This window comes from Emys orbicularis, chromosome 14, assembly GCF_028017835.1.
Source record: "Emys orbicularis isolate rEmyOrb1 chromosome 14, rEmyOrb1.hap1, whole genome shotgun sequence".
NCBI classification, from domain to species: domain Eukaryota; kingdom Metazoa; phylum Chordata; order Testudines; family Emydidae; genus Emys; species Emys orbicularis.
Genome location: NC_088696.1, coordinates 18,673,232 through 18,695,010, shown reverse-complemented (window position 1 = coordinate 18,695,010; position 21,779 = coordinate 18,673,232). Strand labels below are relative to the sequence as shown.

The window sequence follows — 21,779 nt, the reverse complement described above, 5'->3', positions numbered from 1 at the left end:
ATTTCAGATGTAGTTTATTTGGTCCATGAGATGTACAGTATAGTAATAGTATTGGAGTTTTACAAAACAGCAAATATAAATAACCTGAAACTGTAACAATACACAAAATTTGCTTCTTACATTGACATACCAGGCAGTACGTGCTGAAAAACTTGAGTAAATTAACATTGTTTTACAGTAATGTACACAGTGCCAGCTGATGTTTAAGATCAGAGAGTTTAAACATAGCACTTCTTATTTCTGTTTTTAAAGAATCTGCTATCTCAAATTAGTTGAGGGTGTGAAAAATGGTTAGATCTAGGCTAAAAATATTTTTTGTCTAGCGAAAATAAAAATCTAATATTTATAAATCTGGGTTTCAAATGATGACCCATTACTAAACAAGAGTAGTTTTTTGTCCTAATGAATTATATCTAAACGTATTTACATAAAAATAACATGCTTTGTTTTCATGACTGTTTAAGCAAATACTTATGTTTAAGTATTTATAAACTAAGTTTCTACTACATTTAATATAGGATATTGGAAAACTTCTAAGATTCTATTGAAATGACTGCTTTATCATCAAGAGGAATGGACACAAATTCTGTAAGCCAGTGGTGTGATTCTCCCTGGGAACAAAGGCCATAAAAATAGTCTAGTTCTGGACATTTAACACACCCCAAAGTAATATCTTATTGTATTACATTATCTATATCGTTCTATCGTTGGGTATTTGCACTCAGTCTAGTGCTATTATGTCATCTTGCTCTTCTGTCTGGTCTGTACGCATTCTCTTTGTACTGACATGCTCCTCTCTATCTTCTAGTTTTCTCTTGCGGTTTTTATTTTCCATATCATCATCAGTATTGCTCGAAGGACCTTCATCATCAGAGTCAACAATCAATACATCATCTTGATCTGGAGCTAAAAAAAAAAAATCAATTGGTATACTCTAAAAACTGACTATTTCATTTAGCACAAAAATAGAAAAATGCTTTCAATGCAAAAAATGCACTGATTGTTTTTTGATAAGCCATTCCCACCCTCGAACGTCCAATACTTTTTTGTTGGGATAAGGGTTAATTGGCAAGATCTTTGTGCACATGCAAAGTCAGTATGAAATGCACATATGCCCTATGTGCAGGTGTTTTAAGTCAAGAATAATTACACACTTGAGTCCCAGTCCATCTTCAACTTTTACTCTTAGTGAATAACTAGAACTTCTATTAACAGTCATATTCCATAAGAGTGAAAAAGAACCAGGAATAGAGAAAAAGAATAGACGGGAAGCTGTGTTAACAAAGGGCTAAAAGATGACAATGGAAGATGTAAAGAGAACAGAAAGGATACATTAGAAAAGTAGATTTACTTTTTAAGAACCCTGTTTTCTATATGAATATACTGTAGAAACTTTTTTCGAAGTATTTATAAAAATTGTGTCTATCTAAATTTGAAATAATTCTGACCATACTCTAATGCTTATTCTCAATTTAGAAAAAGTAATAAATTAAGTGGCATGGGAAAGTGATCACTTTTTTGCATATATATTTTGGGTACAACCACGAAAGTCATATGAACTTCCCAAAAAACTATAAAACAGAATACACGTATAATAATTTCTACACAAAACAAGCTTTCAGTTTCATATAATCTGTGCCACCTCTGAGTGCATAGTAGGAAGTTTCAAATATCTTAACTCAAATTTTAGAGTCCCATATCCATTTGAGTTATTTCTTAAACTATTTAGGATACCTTCAGACAGACAGACATTCTAAAACTGCAGGAGAAGGTATGGATATTTTTCTGGTTAGCAAATACTGCTTTCACCGCGCTTTGCTTAGAGTGCCTCCTTTTTCCCAGTGTGTCCTAGTGCCCAGAACACTGGACTTGGTTTTATACCCAGCCCTGGTACTGTCCTACTGGCTGACTTTGGGCAAACCACATCCCTCAGTTCCCCCATCTGTAAAATGGGGATAATACAACTGCTTTGAGATCTGCTGATGAAAATTTAAAAATTTAATAAAATTTAAGAGCTAGATATTATTAGTGTGTGTGTATATCTATCTATATAATTGATTTTTTTGGTCAAACTACCACCAGCATCAACCAGTTCAAAAGCTGCAACACAGGAAGTATTTGCTTTGTGTGGGTTCATAAAAATAATTTTATTTATTCACCAACATACAGTATGACGACATGATGAGTCTATTTTACACAATCATTGCAAATGACACTCTAGTCCTTTAACTGCTCTATGCCTGCAAAATCCTTTGCCGTTAAACAACATCTTCCTTATAAGAAAAACTATTCAAGTAGTTCAGATTTTAAAAAGTTTACATTTAAGATAAAATATTAACATTTTTAATGATAATCTCAAAGGTGCATTTTTTACTATTTATATGTTATATACACATAAGATGCCTTCATAATAGGTATCTTGGTCCCCACTGCCATTTCACATTAGAAACACTGACTTAGCTTTAAGTCATCATGTAAAGGACACTTATTTTATGTTTTAATTGTAGTGCACAATCAAACAGGTAGGTTTCTAGAAAAAGGAGATTTTAATTCAATTGCATAAGTATTCTTTACCTGTTGAAGTTGATGGCTGTGCTCCATCATCACTACCATTGGTAATGTTCTTAGAAATTGGTTCTGATGGTTTGGGGCCAACTTTTTCAGGACCATCTCCAACAACTTCAAATTCTACATCTTTTTCAAGATCTTCACTGTGGAAAAACCCATAAACTTTTAATCAAACATGTAAGCATCCACATTGATCTTTTCATAAACAAAACCACATATCTGACTCCACTACTAAGAGAGCAACATGTAATTATCACAATGATAATAAACAGAAAAGCTGTTCAAGCTCCCTCCTGACTGACATGCTTTTTGTATTCACATACACACCTTGCTTCAATGGCCTGTCTGAGAATGCCTCTTCAAATAACACCACCACTGAGGGAAATAGTCATTTGAACTTTTTTTCCTCTCAGTTTCCTTCAATTTAAATGCCCATTTTCTGTATTCATCACAAATGCTGAGTGAATGAATCTATTTTATAAGAATGTAAATAATTTACTCAGCTTCCCCACCACATAATTATGTTTACCTTAGTTCTAGAAGCATTCTATACAGGTAAAAAAACAGGCCAAGATTTTCAACTGACTACTGAGTTTGAGCACCAAACATGCAACCCCTTATTCTGATCACAGGTAGTTAAGTAGTCAAGCAATCTTCCATTTAGTTAGTAGTTTTTGATATGATAGTCCAGAAAGCTATACCTCTTTTCTCCTTTAAGATCCACCAACTGTACTTATTTTGCAAATACACTACATTCTTGTTTGTGTATCATAAAATTGTTTAATTAAACTAAGATCTCTCCAAGTTCCTTTTCTTGCAGTAAAATTGTCAATTATTTCAATCCAACAGTAAGACAAATGTTCCCAAAGTCTTCATATGTTTTTAGTCATTTAATGTTTTAAACTTGTGTGTTTAAAATTCTCCTTAGAACAATTCTATAGAATATATATTATATATAAGAAAACAAATGTTCCAAAATCCTTACCTATGAAGCACATTGATTAACAGCGTATAGTCCTGCAGGAAATCATCTGCTTGTAGCCGAGTGCCATTCCGAATTCCAAATTCTGATAACTTCCTGTGGTTATTTGCTACGAAAATAGTGACATATTTTACAGAATTTATTTTTACAAAAATTATGGTAAGAACTAGAATTAGTACTAGTACTTCAGTGAATAGGAGTTTGCTTTTTAAAACAAGTAATTCACTGTAAGAAAACGAGACTGGTAAGGTACATTTGATTTCTTTAAATAAAATGTTACCTACATTATAAAATAATTCAAAAAGGTACAAATATACATTAAAGTTTTATAGGTAGAGTTTAAAGCATAAAGCCAGAAGATTCAGAGTCTTCTTATTCATTTTCACCCCATTTTTATATACACACTGTAACCCTTATGAGCTTTCCAATACCTTGGCAAAACAGAAGAATAAAGGAACTGAAAAACATTTTGATTCCATTTCCTGATTGCTCTGCATCCAACTTAACCCTTAATATCTTTTAATATATTTGTGCACAACTTCTGGGGAGGTTTTTGTTTTATACACAGGATTACTAATAAAAAGGTTCAAACAACACTATACTAAGCCATCTGGACTTAATGCAGTTTCAAACGAACCAGAACGCTAGTATGGACATACCTTCTGTTTCTCCCTCCTCTGAAGATATGAGAATAGTCCCTTTTCCATCATCTATCTGTACATCTGGTGCTACCATAGCAAATTTTTCTTTCACTATCTGAAAGGATAAAAATGACAAATATCGAACACACTATTTTAAGATCAATAATTTCTTCTTCTTGAGGCATTTGCATTCAAAGCCTATAAAAATATATCTTATTCATTTGATCAAATTAAATTCCTCCACCATAACTGGAATCTCAAGACCCAGTCGATACAAAAAACGCCTACAGTATGTAACTGGGGCCCTCTCTTTTAGGTTTTTTTTAAATCTAATTTTAAGATACTCAACAAGAGACAGGATGTTATAATGGATTTTATTACTTTCACTGAAAATTTACAAAATTCAAACATTCCTATACAATGACAGTATTGTATAAGCAGCTCTTTGGGGTAGGATTTAACAAGTCAGTTTTAATAATCTGAGGTATTACTAGCAATACAGTTAGGGAATTTAATTTCATTTTCTATTTAACAAAATTAATCTCTGAAACTGACATTTGTCTTTAGACTTCCCTTACAGATTTTAAAATGCAAATTAAAAAGTATATTTAATTAGTTTGTGTTCCCCTTTCTCCTCTTAGTACCATAATTGCTAACCTCAACATACCTTAATAAAAAAGGTTAAAATATCAACAAAATTTTGTAGTACAATAAGGGTACTTAACCTCAGATTTAAATTAAAAAAAAAATGCAAATACTAAGTAAAAAATGACATTTAAGGTTTCAGAGTCTTTACCTTATCCTGTAATGTCAACACAGTAACCTTGTGTACATTAAGTTTCACTGTCACTTCTGGTTTACTTGCACACACATAGCAATTGGGATTTGGAGGATCCAAGGAACAAGGAACAAGTAGCTTCTTTCTTGGGTTTGGTTGTTTGTTTAGAAAAATCTTTGAGGAAGAAGAGGGCAAAAAATTAGAGTCAAATATATAATGAATAACTTAAAAACAAAAGCAAAAATGTTATCTCACTTACCGTTCTACAATGCTCTATTTTTCCTGATAAAATCTTCAAACCCTCCAACACTATCAAACCAGCTATCACTGCATTAGTTGTAGCTATAGCAGGGATTATATTTCCTGCCATTGCTGCAAAAAGTAAAAAAATAAAGCAGAAATAGATATTTTTTTCCAGTGCATGAACCTTTAAAAGAGTGCTAGAGAAAAATACTTCATTTAATGAAGTCATTATTAATTTTATTCTTACACTTGATATCAAATCTGCTCTTCATATTCATACTGAAAATGTGCATCCTGAGGTTTGCAGCAGAAGTAACAAAATCCATTGCAGATGGGTCATCCTGCCAACAAGTTTAACAAAACATTGTAGAATACATTTTAAATTGGAAGAAATGTTTGCAAAAGTTTATTACCATAAATACAGACAATTTGAGAGATCTTATACAATACTCAGTAATTCAAATTGGTGCATTTCTTCTTTCAGATAGTATTATGTTTCAACTTTTAGGCAGTGTGGTACTTTAAACAAATATAAATACTAAGTATTTTCATTTTGTAAATGTATTTACATAATGCTTTAAATGTTCAAAGCAAGTTCTAGACACTAATCCTCACAGCATCCCTGAAAGTAGGTGAAAGTCTTATCTCCAGTAACAGATAGGAAAACTGAGAAAGGACAGATGAGGTGACTTGCGCAGGGCTACAAAGCAGGTCAGCAACAGAGCCAGGATTAGAATTCAGAACCTCCTAATTTCCAAATCTGTGACCATTCTTCTATCACACTGGCATCCAATGAAAAAATAAAAGTATCTTTCTCCTTCACGTCAAAGCCAAACCACGGAGTTCAGGATTCTACTTTTATCAAACAACTGCCAATATAGAAAGACCCTAAAATACAGCATAAAAGCATTTCCCTGTATTTGGTGTTGGATGTTTTCAACTATGAAGAAAAACAGTCTTGAACTTATGGCATTTAAGTGAAGATCCTGATGGTATGCTGATGCATAGTAGCTTGCAGGATTAGCGCTTTAGTGGGATTTTTAAAAAAAATGTATTAATAATATTAAGACTTTATATTATCTATTACTAATTTGACATCTTAACTGTTTTGTTTTTTTAAATCTGTGTTTATATTTTATTGTATGTTGTGTAGTTGTAGCCATGTCAGACCCATGATATTAGAGAGACAAGGTGACTGAAGTCATATCTTTTATTTTGTCTTTTTGTATTATATTGACATTATTGGATTCACTGATAATTCAGTTTGAAATTTGACTCTTCTTATATGTTGTTTCTATAAACAACTCTTTGTTCCAACCACATTTTTTTCAGAAATGGCAGTACAGCAATCCAGATCTTTTACTATACAAGTGTACTGCAGAAAGACTATTGTCTGGCTATGCCAAAAAGAGGACATGAGACACTGGATGCGGTTTAATTAGGCTGTAATTTTATTCCTAAATGTCTGGAAGTACCTGGCAGAAAAAATTGTACAGTGCAGGTAATTCCAAAATCAAGTACATATACCTGGGGGGTACAGGGCTGCTGTCCACATTCCCACTTTACCCATCCCGGCCCATGGCCAACCCACTGCTAGGATCTTGCCTCCTCCTCCTGAATAGGGAGTGGGGGGCTATAAAAGAGCAATGGATTTACTCCCTGCTGTACCAGTCACAAGAGTCCTGAACCCCTGCCCCTGTTTCCGCTCCTTTAAGGAGTACCTCCTTTAAGTCCCTTACCAATTTTATCTGATCACTGCATCCCTTCCCTATGGAGTACTTGCATGAGCCCCAAGCTTACACGAGTTGCAACATCACAGCCTAATCCCTGCTAACTTTTTTTGCCCCCAACCAGCTTTGGTGAAGGCAAAAAAAATAAATATATCCCCCTTGTCTAGGCCAATCTGCGTGGACATAAATAGTCCCTCCTTTCTTCTGGTCACCTGGGGAGGATGGTTAACATCCCTACACTGACCTGACATGAAGCTGCCTCTGGCCTTTTCTGATAAGCCAGACAATGGCCCCCACTGCTTAAAGTGTGGTGAGGTCATTTTAAAAAGAAACTCTCCAATGTTCATTTCTACTCAGATAGCCACAGCTCACAGACAAGATCACATTATTTCTGATGTTCACACAATGGCCAGATCAACTCTTCTGTTCCTCACTTTTCTTTAACAAAGTTTCATAATATATCAGATGTCTATGGTTAGAGTTTTGCACTAGCTTTACACAGTAATTGGCTCCATCCTTACACCTCTGTGTAAGGGCCTATATTGGAGAGGAATTAAATGGATATGACTAATAAATTCAGCATCTTCCATTGTTGTTTCAAGTGCTGTTGTAGCCGTGTTGGTCCCAGGATATGAGAGAGACAAGGTGGGTGAGGTAATATCTTTTACTGAATCAACTTCTGTTGGTAGACTGGACAAGCTTGGAAGCTTGTCCCTTACACCAACAGAAGTTGGTCCAATAAAAGGTATTACCATATCTCTCTTCTGACTAACAAAGTAAAATTATTTTAAAAGCCACAACTAGAAGTGGCAAAACTGCTCTAGCAGATGTGTCAACTTTTAAAAGTACAGTAACTCCTCACTTAACCTTGTAGTTATGTTCCTGAAAAATGCGACTTTAAGCGAAACGATGTTAAGCAAATCCAATTTCCCCATAAGAATTAATATAAATGAGTGGGTTAGGTTCCAGGGAAATTTTTTTCACCAGACAAAAGACTATATTATATACATACACAGTAGAAGTTTTAAACAATTTAATATTGGTACACAGTGATGATGATTGTGAAGCTTGGTTGGGGTGGAGGAATCAGAGGGTGGGATATTTCCCTTACTGCTAAATGATGAGCTAGCAATTAGCTGAGCCCTCAAGGGTTAACTTTCTCACTCTACAAGGCAGCAGGAATGGAGGGAGGGGGTATGTGTGAGAGAGAGATATGCGCATTTCCCCTTTTAAGTACACTGCCTTGTTAATTAGATCAGCTTGCTGAGACCAGATGCTGCAAGCTCCCTCCTTCCTGAGCCCTGGTGTGTCCCCCCAGCTCTATGGAAGATGGGGTAAGTGGGGTGCAGGAGCAGGGGAAGGGGGACACCCTGACATTAGCCTCCCTCTTCGTTCCCCCCCCCCCACAGCAAGCAGGAGTCTTGGGGAGCAGCTCCAAGGCAGAGGGGAGGAGCAGCACATGGCAGTGGGGAGAGGGCAGATGCAATTGCTAGCCTGCTGGGTGGCTGCAGCACAGGGAACTTAGGGGAGGGGGAGCTGATAGAGGAGCTGATGGGGGGCTGCCGGTCCACCCTGGTTACAAGCCCCCACCAGCTAGCTGCAACGGGCTGCTCTTCCTGCAAGCAGTAGACAAAGCAGGCAGCTGCCAAAGACGTTAGAAGGGAGCATTGCGCAACTTTAAACAAGCATGTTCCCTAATCGATCAGCAAAACAAAACAACATTAACCGGGACGACTTTAAGTGAGGAGTTACTGTAATTATTTTACTTCCAAATATTTGATCCTTCTGCTTAATGTGTGACCATGGGTAAATCCATTGCTCTTTTATATCTGCCTCCCCATTCAGGAGGGAGGGGGCAAGGTCCTAGCAGCGGGTTGGCTGTGGACCAGGATGGGTAAAGTGGACAGCAGCCCTGCACTCCCCCAAATATACGTACTTTATTATGGAATTACCTGCACTTTACAATTTTATCTGCCAGACTGTTTTAACTATTGTTGTACATATCTGTTAAAGGCTAAGTACAAATAGGCATTCACATGAATAGCCAGATCTATTTTTTGTTCCTAGAAGTACCGCTCTACAATCAAACTAAGCCTTTAATAATTGATTAGCATGTTTACTTAGCATATGACCAGTTCTTATACATCTTCTGAACTAACCTTATCCCATATAAGCTCAGCTCCATCACCTTTTTCAGCTAGGTGAACTCTCAGAGTTTCAACACTCTTTGAAAACAGACGTGCATAGCTCTTGACATCTAGAACCTGTTGGTCTTTCAGGCCTAAAGAGGAGTCATTCTGTTGATCAGATATGTTTTTCTCTTCAAAATGAAAGAAAAAAAAGTTAAGATTACAAATATTTAGGAATTTCATAGAAGTCTTCTTAAAGATGTCAGATTTGCCAATTTTAGTAAAATTGTACTCCATTTAGAAAACATGCAATTACAAACCACAAACTAGAGTGATTGAAATAGTTTATAACAAATCTGCACTTACTTCTGCATTTTCAAAAGCTAAATTGTAGTATATTCATATCAGTAAGACTGCTGAAAACGCAAAATTGCTGTAACTAATACAAACACAGAAGGGAGTCCGAAGACAATCTCAGTATGAGACATTTTTATTATCAAGAATGAAGTATAGTTTAAACAACACTTGATTGTTACAGCTGAGGATATATCAGTGTATTCTATGAGGCTTCACCTGAAGACGTGACATACAGTTTTTTAAAATGAGAACTACAGAATTGTGTACTTAAAACCTGAAATAGCAAATGCAAGTCAAATTTAGAAAGGCATTTTCATTCTCCATAGAAACAGCAAATCTTCAAAGAATTAAATAAAGTCAAAATCAATATTTTTAAATAGTTACAATGATATGTGAAGTGCATACAGTTTTATATGGTTGAATTCTTAAGTATACCATACAAGAACAAACAAAAAATGAAAGGGAAAAAAAAAAGGGAAAAAAAGATTACCTTGATTCTGTACTTCAATCCAGTCCAATGGTACAGGAGGTTTCCTTTTTTTCCACAGTTTATCCATTGTCAACAGATATCTAATATCATCTTTGAAAAGCTACATAACAATATGAAAAATGAAAAGCAAAGTAAAGATATGTACCTTGTTTTACTTCATTTTTAAATCTACTTTAAGATTAAGAGTTTGTGTTTCTCTACCGGAGAGCACTTTCAGCCACAGTGATTACAATTATATAACAATTCCCCTCCCTTCAAGAAGGCACAAAGGGGAAATAGATATTGAAAAGTTACTCCTAAAACATTAACTATTTTATGTAAAATAGAAATAAGCTGTGCTTAGCACCCAAAATATTTTATCATCCATGAAGTGTCAAGGGAATAGTGATACCACACAAACACACACTGAAGTAGTGGCACGTGTGCTGAAGGGCATTTTTACCTATATGTCAACTTAAATAGTTGTCTAATTCCAAGGACCATGGTAACAGCCTGCACTGCTTAACATCACAGTCCTTATCATGCCTGTTCCTAACTTCTGTCCACTAGGTACAACCGTTTGGGGAGGGACTCTAAAACAGCATCTACATCCCTGTTCCTGGGACTGGTTGCACCCAGAGCACAAAGGAGAACCTTCCCATAAGCAGGCGCCAGTCTGAGTATGTCGGAGGGGCTCCCACAGAACTCAAAAATAGTTTTTGAATTTTTCCTCTTTAAAAATAACTAAATCAGCTGTAAATTTAACTACCATTTAGTCATTACTCTGGTGGAACAGAGGCAGCTGGTAACTGTCCCTCCACTGGAGCACAGGGAAAAGAGTATACCTGGTAGGACCACAATGCTACACCAAGAACTACTGTCAGGGTATGTCTTCACTACCAACATTAAAGCACTGCCACAGCAGTGTGGCTGTGTAGTCGCCACTGTAAAAAAAACCCACCCTCACAAGGGAAGTAGCTCCCAGTGCTGGTGCACTGTCTACACTACCACTTTACAGCGCTGAAACTCGCATCACTCAGGCGGGTGTTTTTTCACATCCCTGAGTGAGAAAGTTTCAGCGCTGTAAAGTGGCAGTGTAGACAAGGCCTCCGTGTCATATCATGATTATTATTTTTCTTAAATAATCAGATTTGACTGCTAACTTAAAGCATCCAAGTTGAAAAATTTCACTTAAGTTTATAATAATGCACACGCTTCAAACAAAAATACATATTGGGAGCAAAACTACTACCTTAGTGAAAAGTTTAACTGGATCATATCCAGTTGATTTAGCCCATTCCTTAGTTGAAACACGTTTAATATCACCATCTTCATTAGATGCTCTTGCTCTGGCTTCTGCTTCTGTTGGCTCCCCTATAAAATAAAAGGTTGATTATGTTTTTGAATTTAAAAAAAGCAAGTTGTGACCCAAAATATTTTTCATCGTGGATAAACTAAAGCTATCCAGGGAATAGAACTGAACATTCACCTGTCTTTGAAGTATTCAGAGGTTTTTTCCCTCTGCAATCCGTTGGCCTATCAGAGAATCCAAAAGGAGAAGGGAAAGTAGACAGTTCTCAGGATTGTCTCTTAATAGACTAATATTAATTGAATATCATACAACTAGCTGTAAAACTGAATAGGACATTTTTATTAACACAACTGATATACAATGAAGTGACTGATTTATGTCACTCACAGGCAGCTTCAGGATCAGCTCTGTCAGGGGATACTTCCTGATCAGCATCTTCTTCACCAAACAACTGACTATGTATTTAAAAAACAAAACACAAGATTATCATAAGATAATTGTTAAGTAAGTAGTTACTTATTTATACCTGTTTTTTTAAAGCCTGTCATAAAAAATTAGTGATAGATGCTTTAATTATCCCAGTCTATTCTACTTGACCATCACAGCTGTGTTAAATCTAGTATTTATATTGTGAGAAGCCACCACAGCAGGGGTAGGCAAACTATGGCCCGCAAGCCATTTTAAACCAGCCCGTGAGCTCCAGCCAGAGAGCAGGGTTGGGGGCCGCACCATGAGGCTCCCAGAAGCCGTGGCATGGCCCCTGTCCAGCTCCTACGGGAGCTGCAGGGGCGGTGCCTGCAGACGGGGCAGCGTGCAGCTGCCTGGCCACACCTCCACACAAGAGCCGGAGAAGGGACATGCCGCTGCTTCTGGGAGCCGCTTGAGGTAAGCCTGAACCCCTGAGCCTCTCCCCACGCCCCAACCTCCTGCCCCAGCTCTGATCCCCCTCCCGCCCTCGGTCTCAACCCAGAGCACTCTCCTACACCCCAAACTACTCATCCCCAGCCCCACCCAGAGCCCAACCCCTCCCCCCCTGCCCTAGCCGGGAGCCCCCGCCCGCACCCTGAACTAATTTCTGGCCCCATCCCAGAGCCTTCACCCCCTCCCACACCCCAACCCCAATTATGTGAGCATTCATGGCGCACCATACAATTTCTATTCCCAGATGTGGCCCTTGGGCCAAAAAGTTTGCCCACCCCTGCGCCATAGGATAATTTCTCAGCGCTTCTATAGCATGGAAGTGTGATGTACATACCAAATTTATTTGGACCCCAAAAATGATGCACAAAATATTCTGAGAGGGGAGCATACTTTGATAAGAGAACAGACTAATAAAAAGTCAGCCATACACAGTGTGACAGTCGGTACCCCATATTCATTCCTTTTTCAAAACTATGACAAATTTTGCACAAAGTATGCCTCATGAGGTATCATTTGAAAACTCATAATTTGCTGATAATTATTGTCCAAGTACAATATGTGTGCCAACATTGTATATAAAGTTATAAGATTCTACTGAATGATGTTACTAAGACATTTTCCAAAACTGGGGAAGCAGTCACAAACCAATTCCTCAGAGACAAAAGGCAAACTGACGCCTCAGCCAGGTGTCAACAAAATCAAATAGACCATCACCTGGTTAAATGGCCATTCTTTGGCAGGAAAAAGGGTGAGAGTGAGAAATTTACATGTTGGTAAAGGAACAACTGGAGGTTCCTGTCCCCACAGACTCTCTCTCTCCTGAATCTCAGCTGGAGATGATTCTCAAAGAGGAGGAAAAGGATAAGAATGAGGAACAGATGCCCCAAGTTGTTCCTTTCTCTCTCCCCACAGCAACCACAACACCTGAGGAATAAAAAAACAGCTTTGGACTGAGGAGGGAATCCTGTCTGAAAGGAATTCTGCCAGTAAGACTGCCAGAACATGTGGTGAGAGACACCTTTTGCTTTGAATTCACTTACCTTAAGTTATGTATTAGTTCCGTTTTTACCTTTTATTTCTTTGTAAACAATTCTGACTTTTATGCCTCATTACTTGTAGTTACTTAAAATGTTTATTTCTATAATTAATAAACTTGTTTTATTATTTTATCTAAACCAGTATGTTTGAAGTGTTCAGGAAACTTCATTTGGGATAACAAGATTTGTGCATTTCATTTTCTATTAATGAAATGATGGACTTTATATGAGCTTGTGTTGTCCAGGAGAGGGCACACTTCTGGGGAAAGTCTGGAACTGGGAAATTGCTGGTGTTGCTCTGAAGTGTAATTCAAGAGCGGCTGGCCATAGCAGTCATACAATATAGCTGGGAGTAATTTACATGCTGGAGGCTGTGTGTGGGCAGACCAGGAGTGATTGCTCTCACAGCGAAGCAGGGTAAAAGGCACCCAGGCTGGAGAATTGAGGGGACACAGCTGTTAAACAGTTCAGATTGTACCCTGGGTAATGTCACACACAGTTATAGGGCAAGAAAACAAAATGCCCATAGTCTGCACTTCTATAGAGCTGATATAAAGTGAAGAATGGAATTCCAAATGGAAAGTTCTTACAAACATGGACTGAGACATTAACTAGTCCCATCCTGCAGTAGAGCTATTTATCTTTCCCATGAACAGAAAAATTCCAGAATAAAAAAGTTCATCTCATGGCAATTTTGTTTTAAATTGCATGACCTAACCTCTTGAAGGAACACCAAGACCTATGACTGGGAACTTATATTTGAAACAAAAGGCAAGAAACTATCAAAAACCACCTCTATCTCTTTATTCTGGCTCAACAGGAAACTAGACTCATCTATCATGTAATGCAGTTTATAATTGAAAACAAACTAAGGCACAGAAGGAGTTAGTATTCGTTGCCTTTCAAATGTCTGTCGAGAGGGTACTGCCTTTAATACATTTCCCTCAAAGCTTATGATCTTTACTGCTATCAACCAGTCAACATGAAAGGAAGAGAAAACTTTTGTAATAATAAATCTCCAGCTCAGAAATTTAGTCCCGAGGTCATACTGAGATCTTGCAGGTAACATCTAATCTTAAATTATGTTCTTTTCAGCAAGACAACACAAAGCTAAATGGAAACAAAATGAGCTGTAAAGCCAAGTTTCTCTTAAATTACCTCATTTATATAACTCCAACAATACTGTGTCTATCCCTTTTATTTCTACTGAAGTAAGCGGATGCCTCTAAAAAGGCAGCAAATTTCTTCAATCAATGAAGTAATTATGGTAGCAAATATGCCTTGGCTTCCCACAAAACACGATTTATAATGAAGCAATAGGCAAACACACCTCCAATCAACTCATATCAATGTGCCTGAGAAATTTTTTTGCCAGTTTCTCTTTGTGATACTAGAATATCAGTCTGTTTTTAGAGTTTGTTCTATCATTACGTGAAACAGATTGGGCAAGTTATCAGTAGGTTTTCAGTGCATTCCTCAAAAGTGGTAGAAGTTTGGAAAAGAAAAAAGGATGCTGTAAAGTAATTTTTAATTTGCCTATTTTAATTTTTTTGTTGCTGGAGATACATTTAGAAATTAGAAAACAGTGTGCAGTGTGATAGCTATTTTCTTAAAATATGTTTACTTACTTGAACAAATACTTTGCCCACACAATGCAGTGGATAGGTTCTGATGGAGTGTTGCGAATTGTGCAGCCTGGAAAAGTCTTCTGAGTTGGTTTAGGATGACATTCATAACACTCTGTCACTCCCTATAGATTCAGGCAAAGATAACTATTTCCGTAAGTCACACTGTGATGGCTATTGTTATGGTATTCATCATTAAAAAAATGACAATGTTAGCAATATCTCGATAAACATAAAGGACATTATCCAGCCTATGCTGTCCGAAAGAATCAATGAATCAAACAACAACAACAAAACGTTATACCAACTAACCTTTTTGATAACTGTTACTTGTCCAAGGTAGCCTGCAGTTCCACTTTCTATAAGAGGAACATCAGCAGCCAGACACATCCTGTTCACATGGTTACGTGCAGCTGGAAGAGAAAGCATTCAGGATTAATTTTAATATTAACTAAAAAAGAATGTTTGACTTTGGAAAGGCTGGAGACCAGCCTTCTGCATAATATATATCTGTATCTACCCCATTTCATTATACACACCACCGTGCCTCTCTCATAACACCAATCTTTCAGTTAGTACAATACATTAACAGCTGTTTTTAATATAGAAACCTCCAACTAAAATGTAGTTATGTATATACATCAAGGGGACCTTCCTACCATGGGGGACACACTTTTAATTCTTAGCACTTACTATATACACCACTGTTCATTTTCAAAGTCCAAACTGTACAAACATGAAGTATACGTTAAAGCCGCCCTAGTGAAGTAGGTAAGCAGTAGCCTCATTTTGCAGGTGGCGAAACAGAGACAGAGCCTGAGTGACTTACCTGAGGCTGCAAAGAGCATTAATGTCAGAATTGACATCAGATTTCCGTAATTTTTAGCTTCTACACTTCTATGTGCAGGTCACATTTATTTCATCTCAGAAATAAAGCCATAAAAAAGTAGAAACCTCACCTCTGTTATCCAAAGCATTCATAACCAATGTAAACTGCCGGAAGAATTCTACATTATAGTCAGGGCTGTAGAAAAGAAAAAATATTAAAACCAGCTTACTAAATGGCTTTTGGTTATTATGGCACAGCAGAAATTCTACACACAAACAATGTAAGCAGAAATGATATCCATGTGATAAATTGCACAGACATAAGCTAAGTTTACCACTCACCTTTAACTACTTCACCTGTCCTCTGCCCAATTTAAAGTCTCATATTCCTCAACCCTGCAAGGCTAGGAATAGGAACATTATACTACTGAAAAGGAGTTATTCCAAGCTTCCCTACTGGACTTAGAAGCCCAAAACAGTGGACTTTAAAGATATGACTTTTTTATTTAAAAATGCTATTAGTTATAAGTTATTTTGGAAGGGTTTTTTTTTTTCTAACTTTAGTTTTAATTTCTCTCCGAGATATGGTATTATTACTCAAAGTTCTTAAACACACAGAAACTTTTAGAAATGTTTAGAATAATATACATAGACTATAATAGAATAATATACATACAAACACAATATATGCACAAACAAAATACATAACCACCAACTGTTAAAAATAAAGAACTACTTTTACTGAACAGCATTATTTATTACCTCTCCTATTATTACTGACATTTAGTCTATAAAACTGTCTGGTGGAAAATGTCCTTTGTAGTTACACTTAAAAAAAAAAAATAAAAAAAAAAATCACACCCATGATCCAAAGCAGGGTGAAAATTCTCCTTTTAAGTTCTGGAGTTGTAGTTAACTCACCAATAGTATTTCCAGAACTGTGCAAATTTCTGCCAATATTGACCATTATAATTCACACAAAAATCTTTTCAGCCACACTGGGGAAGAATGCACTACATATCCCCCAAGTCCCCATTTAATAGCTATGAAAAAACTTATAAACAGAAAGCACGATGTGCATATAAATTCCACTGGAAAAAAGGGGGGGGAAATGTTAATGTCTGGTAGTGAAAGAGGCAAATTTAATATGCAAAGAATTTTTCCAAATGCTGAAGGGTTTTACAACTAATAAAGGGAAAGCAAAACAAAAAGTTGAACTATAAAAATGTATTTGACTGCATCTTTTAATTTGCATTTTAACTTTCTAAACCAAATACTGTAGCGATGTTGATTTAGTAAATGTTATAATATTAACTGTTAACCTGTTTATAACGTTTGTAACCCAATTAGAAAAAAATTCCATTTTTTTTTAAAGGCAGGGGAAAGGGGCTGATGGGAGAAGAGAAGTATATTCTGGAAAATACATTTAATGGATTTAAAAATTTTAGGAATGAAGAAAAAGGGTGAAGCTAATAAAGATTTAAATGCCTGTGTGTCAACAATTAACATTAACACAACGTAAAACGTGGTATTGAAGGAACTGGAAAAACACAAATGAAACGATTAGAATTACTCCAGCTTATGGAAAGATGTATTTTGTACTGTATTGATCTAGTACATTAAAGACGTTAACTGTTAACTAGATTTTTAAATATGTTAACTGTTGACACACAGAGTTAGGGTCAAATTATGATTTTAAGAGTGTTTCACATGTATAAGAGTAGAATATGCAAATGTGTTAATCTCCACGCATGTTAAAGTGTCTTCTGGTTTTTAAGAACTCAACATACTTTTAAAAAATATTCAAATTACACATTTATCCATTTAGTACATGAGGCCCAAGCAGAATTCAATGTTCTAGAACAGTGTTTCTCAATGACCTGTCTGTGGACTGATGTCGGTCTGACACAGTGTAGGAAGGCAGAAAGCTGGTCCCTGGTATCAAAAAGGCTGAGTAACACTGTTCTAGAAAACTTCTACAACGGTTGAAAAAAGGAGAAATTGGATACAAACATTTGAATAAATATCATTAAAAGAAAATTCATAAGTTCATGCCCAAACTCAAGTCACTCAGTTTGCTGTAGCCTCACATTTATAGCTAATTTTTCAATATTTAGTAATTTTATAAAATCTCCTCCTTAAAACTGCATGTTTTATACATATACATACATACATATACATACATACATATGAATGAAATTCCCAATAATAAGAGTATTTAAATAAAATTTAAGACAAACATACTTCATGATACTGTCATGATAAGCTATAATATTAGCTTCTGGGTAAAACTGTAACACGCTTTCCTTGGCAACCTGGAAAAGAACAAACAATTGGTAGTCCAATATTTCTTCCTTACATTCAAGATCCAACAAATCTGCAACGTTATGCATTAATACTGGGGTTTAATTTTTTAAAATGAAGAAATACTGTATCAACTAATACTTACTCCATCAATTATTTTAGAAAGCAGAAAAGAATATTACAAGCTATATATGAATCATACATTTTCAACATTGATTCAGTATGTACAATAACTATTTTAATATTACATTCATAACATGAAAGATGTTTATTATATTCATTAGAAAAAGGTAAGTTTTCAAAATTTTCTCCTTACCTGTGCTTTTGACCTCCCAACATGTTTCTTTTGAAACAAAAACTGCCTGTTTAGGTTGCTGACATCAATAGTATCCAGATCAATCTATAAGTACATAAGAGGCAGCCGTTTCACATTTACAAACTAAACAGATCAAAAGCAGCGTATGTAACATTAAAATAGAGTAGTTCTTCATGCTATCTTTAGAGAGCACAATTTTCAGATCCACTGCAGTTTATCAAGTGAAGTGCAGAAGTGAAAGTTCTTAAATCAATATTAACTCAGTCACATTTCAGGTATGCAGTAGCTTCTATTTCTCTTTTTCCAGATGAATGTGTATCTTAGTATATTTCAGTTTACATCGTGACACAGTAGCCTTCACTACAGTCTAATACAGGGATTACACAAACTAGTTCTGCATATCAAAAACTGATCACATTTGAACTGTTTTGAAAAACTGAGTTAGATGAAAATGCTGACCATAACTTAGCAATCAGTGTAGAGGACTAATCATGTTCAGCACTGTCACCTAACTTGATCGATCAAAATTATGTTCAACAATAAAATTTTGTTAGACAAAGCTGCTGACATCAATGCCTACTCATGCCATGAGGCAGATTAAAAATATATGCCACAAAATATCCAAGATGTGCAACATGCCCAAATTGACACTGTCCTAATTCCTAAGAACCTTTACATTTCATTTTACTGATATTGGACAAAAATAATTTTTGTAAAATAACAAAAGTATTTTGCACAATTATAGCTTTGCTCTCATTCTCATCTATTCCTCAGCCCCTTTCTCCACAGTCAAATTTTGATAACACTCTCAAACTGCTGTTGAAAAGAGAGAGAGACAGACAGAGAGAGAGAAAGAAGAGTAAAGGGAACAAAACTAAGGACCTGATCAAATCCCTACTTATGCTAGAGTTGGACAGGGTCCTAAAACAGGCGCACAAGCAAAATACTAAACATGCCAGTGGAAAATTTACCTGGTTTATAAACCTTGATTTTCCAAGGCAGCCACAGCAATCTTTGGAACAAAAGTACTTGATATTTTTTAACAAGAGTCCAGTAATAACAAGGTGAGGAAAACACAAAAAATGCCTCACAATGAAGAAAAATGTTGATCTTTTTCTCTTTGCTAGGTTTGGTTCACTGGCACAATATTAATGTTAACTCCATCCGGAACATACTGAAATAAATGGGACTGCTTGTGGAATAACATACTAATGGCTGAACATGGCCATGGGTCTGGAAACCAGTTGCCAAGTGTCAAAACGTGATTTCAGATAAAAGTTCCTAATTTGGTTTGTTAAGCACGTTTGGACATGAACAAAACTTCTCAGAACTAAACTTAAAATCTGTGTTTTCCACACATTTTCAAACTTTGTTTATGGCCAAATGCAGACAGGTCAAAACAGTGATGGATATAAGACAGGTGCCTAACATACCTGCTAAATTTATAATTTGCCTTTTTAAAAAAGTTTCTTCACAACTGCATTAGATGATAGTAATGAATTAAGAGCTGAAAACCAGGTTTATTTGGAGACATTAATTTTCTGCCCAAAGTTCTAATAGTCTGCCCCCACCCCCCACCCCCTTCTTCTATACTCCTGTTTAGAGATTAGCATCGGGAAACAAAAGTGAAAGCAACAGCCTGAAGAAAGTATCAGAATTGGACTTTCAAGACTGGCAGTTTTACAACTCAGTATCTAAAAATACAATTTCACCACCCACATATTTCGCTTTTAGTGTCACCCAGCAGACTACAACAGCAGTCTGTTCAAGATATTAACATCTCTACTAAGAGACAGCAAGCATTAAGCAAAAATTAACACCGACGTTTTGCTAAGATTTTAAGGGGGCAGCTGAAAAGTGGCAAACATGATATGCTATTTCCCACATGAGTTGCTGTCTACTAGCTTTCGGAGAAGTGACGCTTCTACTTCGCATGTGACTGTACAATCCCTGTGGGGGAAAGACAGGCAGCGGTGCCTTCCCATGCAGATGTTATTAGTGAATTCTCAGAGAACACATCTGAATTCCTGGAGAGCGAGAGATCTCACTCTAGTCTTCAGTATTTTCTGGACAGCCAATCCCTACAGCACGCAAAGCGCGCACCATCGTTACACTGGATTTGATACTGGGGGTCCCCGGGCTTGGAACTTTATTTATTTTCTGTCAGGGTTTCTTTTCACACAAGCGGTAAGTACTCCCCATCCGCCCAACGCAGGCCACCCCCCGTCAGCCCTGCCAAGCCAGCTCCAACCTCTCCCACCCACTGTAACCTCTTCTCCCTCCAGCCCCGGAGGCCCATGCGCAGGGGGCCCTGCGGGACGGTGCAGCCCCTCCCTAGTGCCTGCAGCTTTGGCGGGTAGGAGCAGTTTGAAAACACACAATGAGGGGGGAGGGGAGCACGGCGCACACTCCGCCGTGCTCCCCGGGAGCTGCTGCCCGCCCCCCGCGACCTGCTTCCACCCCCGCAAAGCGGGCCGGGCTCGGCTCCCTCCGATCCGCTTTCCTCAACCCGTATCCGCTCCCCGGCCCCGACCCCCTCTCCCCGCCCGGCGGTCGCTCCGGCCCCGGGCCGCACCACGTCGATGTTGTTGAAGCCAGTGAGCACCAAATCTTTGAGCAGCTCGCAGCCGATGCCGCCGGCTCCCACCACCAGCAGCCGAGCCCCGGACACGGCCTCCGCCAGCTCCCTGCGCAGGGCTCCCGACACCGGCACGGACATGGCGAGGGGGAGGCAGCGCGCGGGCGGGCAGCGATTCCGCGCGTCTCTCCTCAGCGCCGGGCCGCGCTCGGGACAACGACGACGAGCCGCAGCCCACACTGAAGCAGCCTCCGCTGCCTCTAACTGTCGCAGCGCCCCCTGCCGGCGGGGAGGAGAACAGGCCGCTCCGAACGCGGAGCCGATAGCGAACGTGCCTAGCGTGGCTTGAGGGCCAAGTGGCGACAGCGGCGGGTGGAGACGCAGAAGAGCCGGGTTCAGTTTCTGTATTGTACACAAGTCTACTCTAGCGAAGAGCTCAGAAAAATGGCTCCTGGTGGGCTTGGGTCACGTGCTGCTGAGGGTGACAACGGCTTCCGCCCTCTGCCAGCTGGGATCTAGTGGCTGTAGTCCTGTCCTCCCCACCAATTGTGTCTTCACTGCAAAAACACAGATTGGGGAGGAGTGCTATCGTGCTGTGAAAACCGCCTCATCTGAAGTGTAAGCAGAGGGGGGTCTATTGCTTTTTGATCTCATCTGCGTGGTGCCTACACCATCTCGGTTAAAAAAATCTTTTCATTTATAATCATAGCTTAGCAATGCTTATCTACAAAGGAATAATGTTTTAACTTGTTTTTAAAATGTTAGCCTTAGAGGCACAGCTTAGCTTCACTTCTACGTGCTAAATACAAACGCAATGTGTGCTGTCTGTACTAGAAGCTTCCCATACAAAAACGTTTGTGTGTAAATGGGCTGGGACTCAAACTTCTTATATCCCTGTTTTCACAATCAAGCCCATACCTAACCACTACTGTGCTCCTTGTTAATGTTTCTTAACAAAGCT

The 21,779-nt window shown here is 37.8% G+C and overlaps 1 protein-coding gene across 2 annotated transcripts; it reads right to left on the bottom strand.

Moving 5' to 3' along the window:
• On the bottom strand, positions 1–20,959 carry UBA2 (ubiquitin like modifier activating enzyme 2). Of its 2 annotated transcripts, XM_065416528.1 has the most exons (17): positions 20,816–20,959; positions 18,241–18,324; positions 17,865–17,935; positions 15,752–15,816; positions 15,105–15,205; positions 14,796–14,917; positions 11,597–11,664; positions 11,150–11,271; positions 9,919–10,018; positions 9,102–9,262; positions 5,460–5,553; positions 5,229–5,341; positions 4,988–5,143; positions 4,210–4,306; positions 3,554–3,659; positions 2,575–2,711; positions 1–906 (listed from the first exon to the last, which is right to left on the bottom strand). In XM_065416528.1, the coding sequence occupies exons 1-17, from the start codon at positions 20,957–20,959 to the stop codon at positions 722–724; spliced, it is 1,926 nt and encodes a 641-aa protein (XP_065272600.1). In that variant the 3' UTR covers positions 1–721. The 2 variants fall into 2 exon arrangements, with proteins under 2 accessions (XP_065272600.1, XP_065272601.1); XM_065416529.1 differs by lacking the exon at positions 20,816–20,959 and having other exon boundaries at positions 9,102–9,267; positions 9,918–10,018.
• Positions 20,960–21,779: the final 820 nt, after the last annotated feature.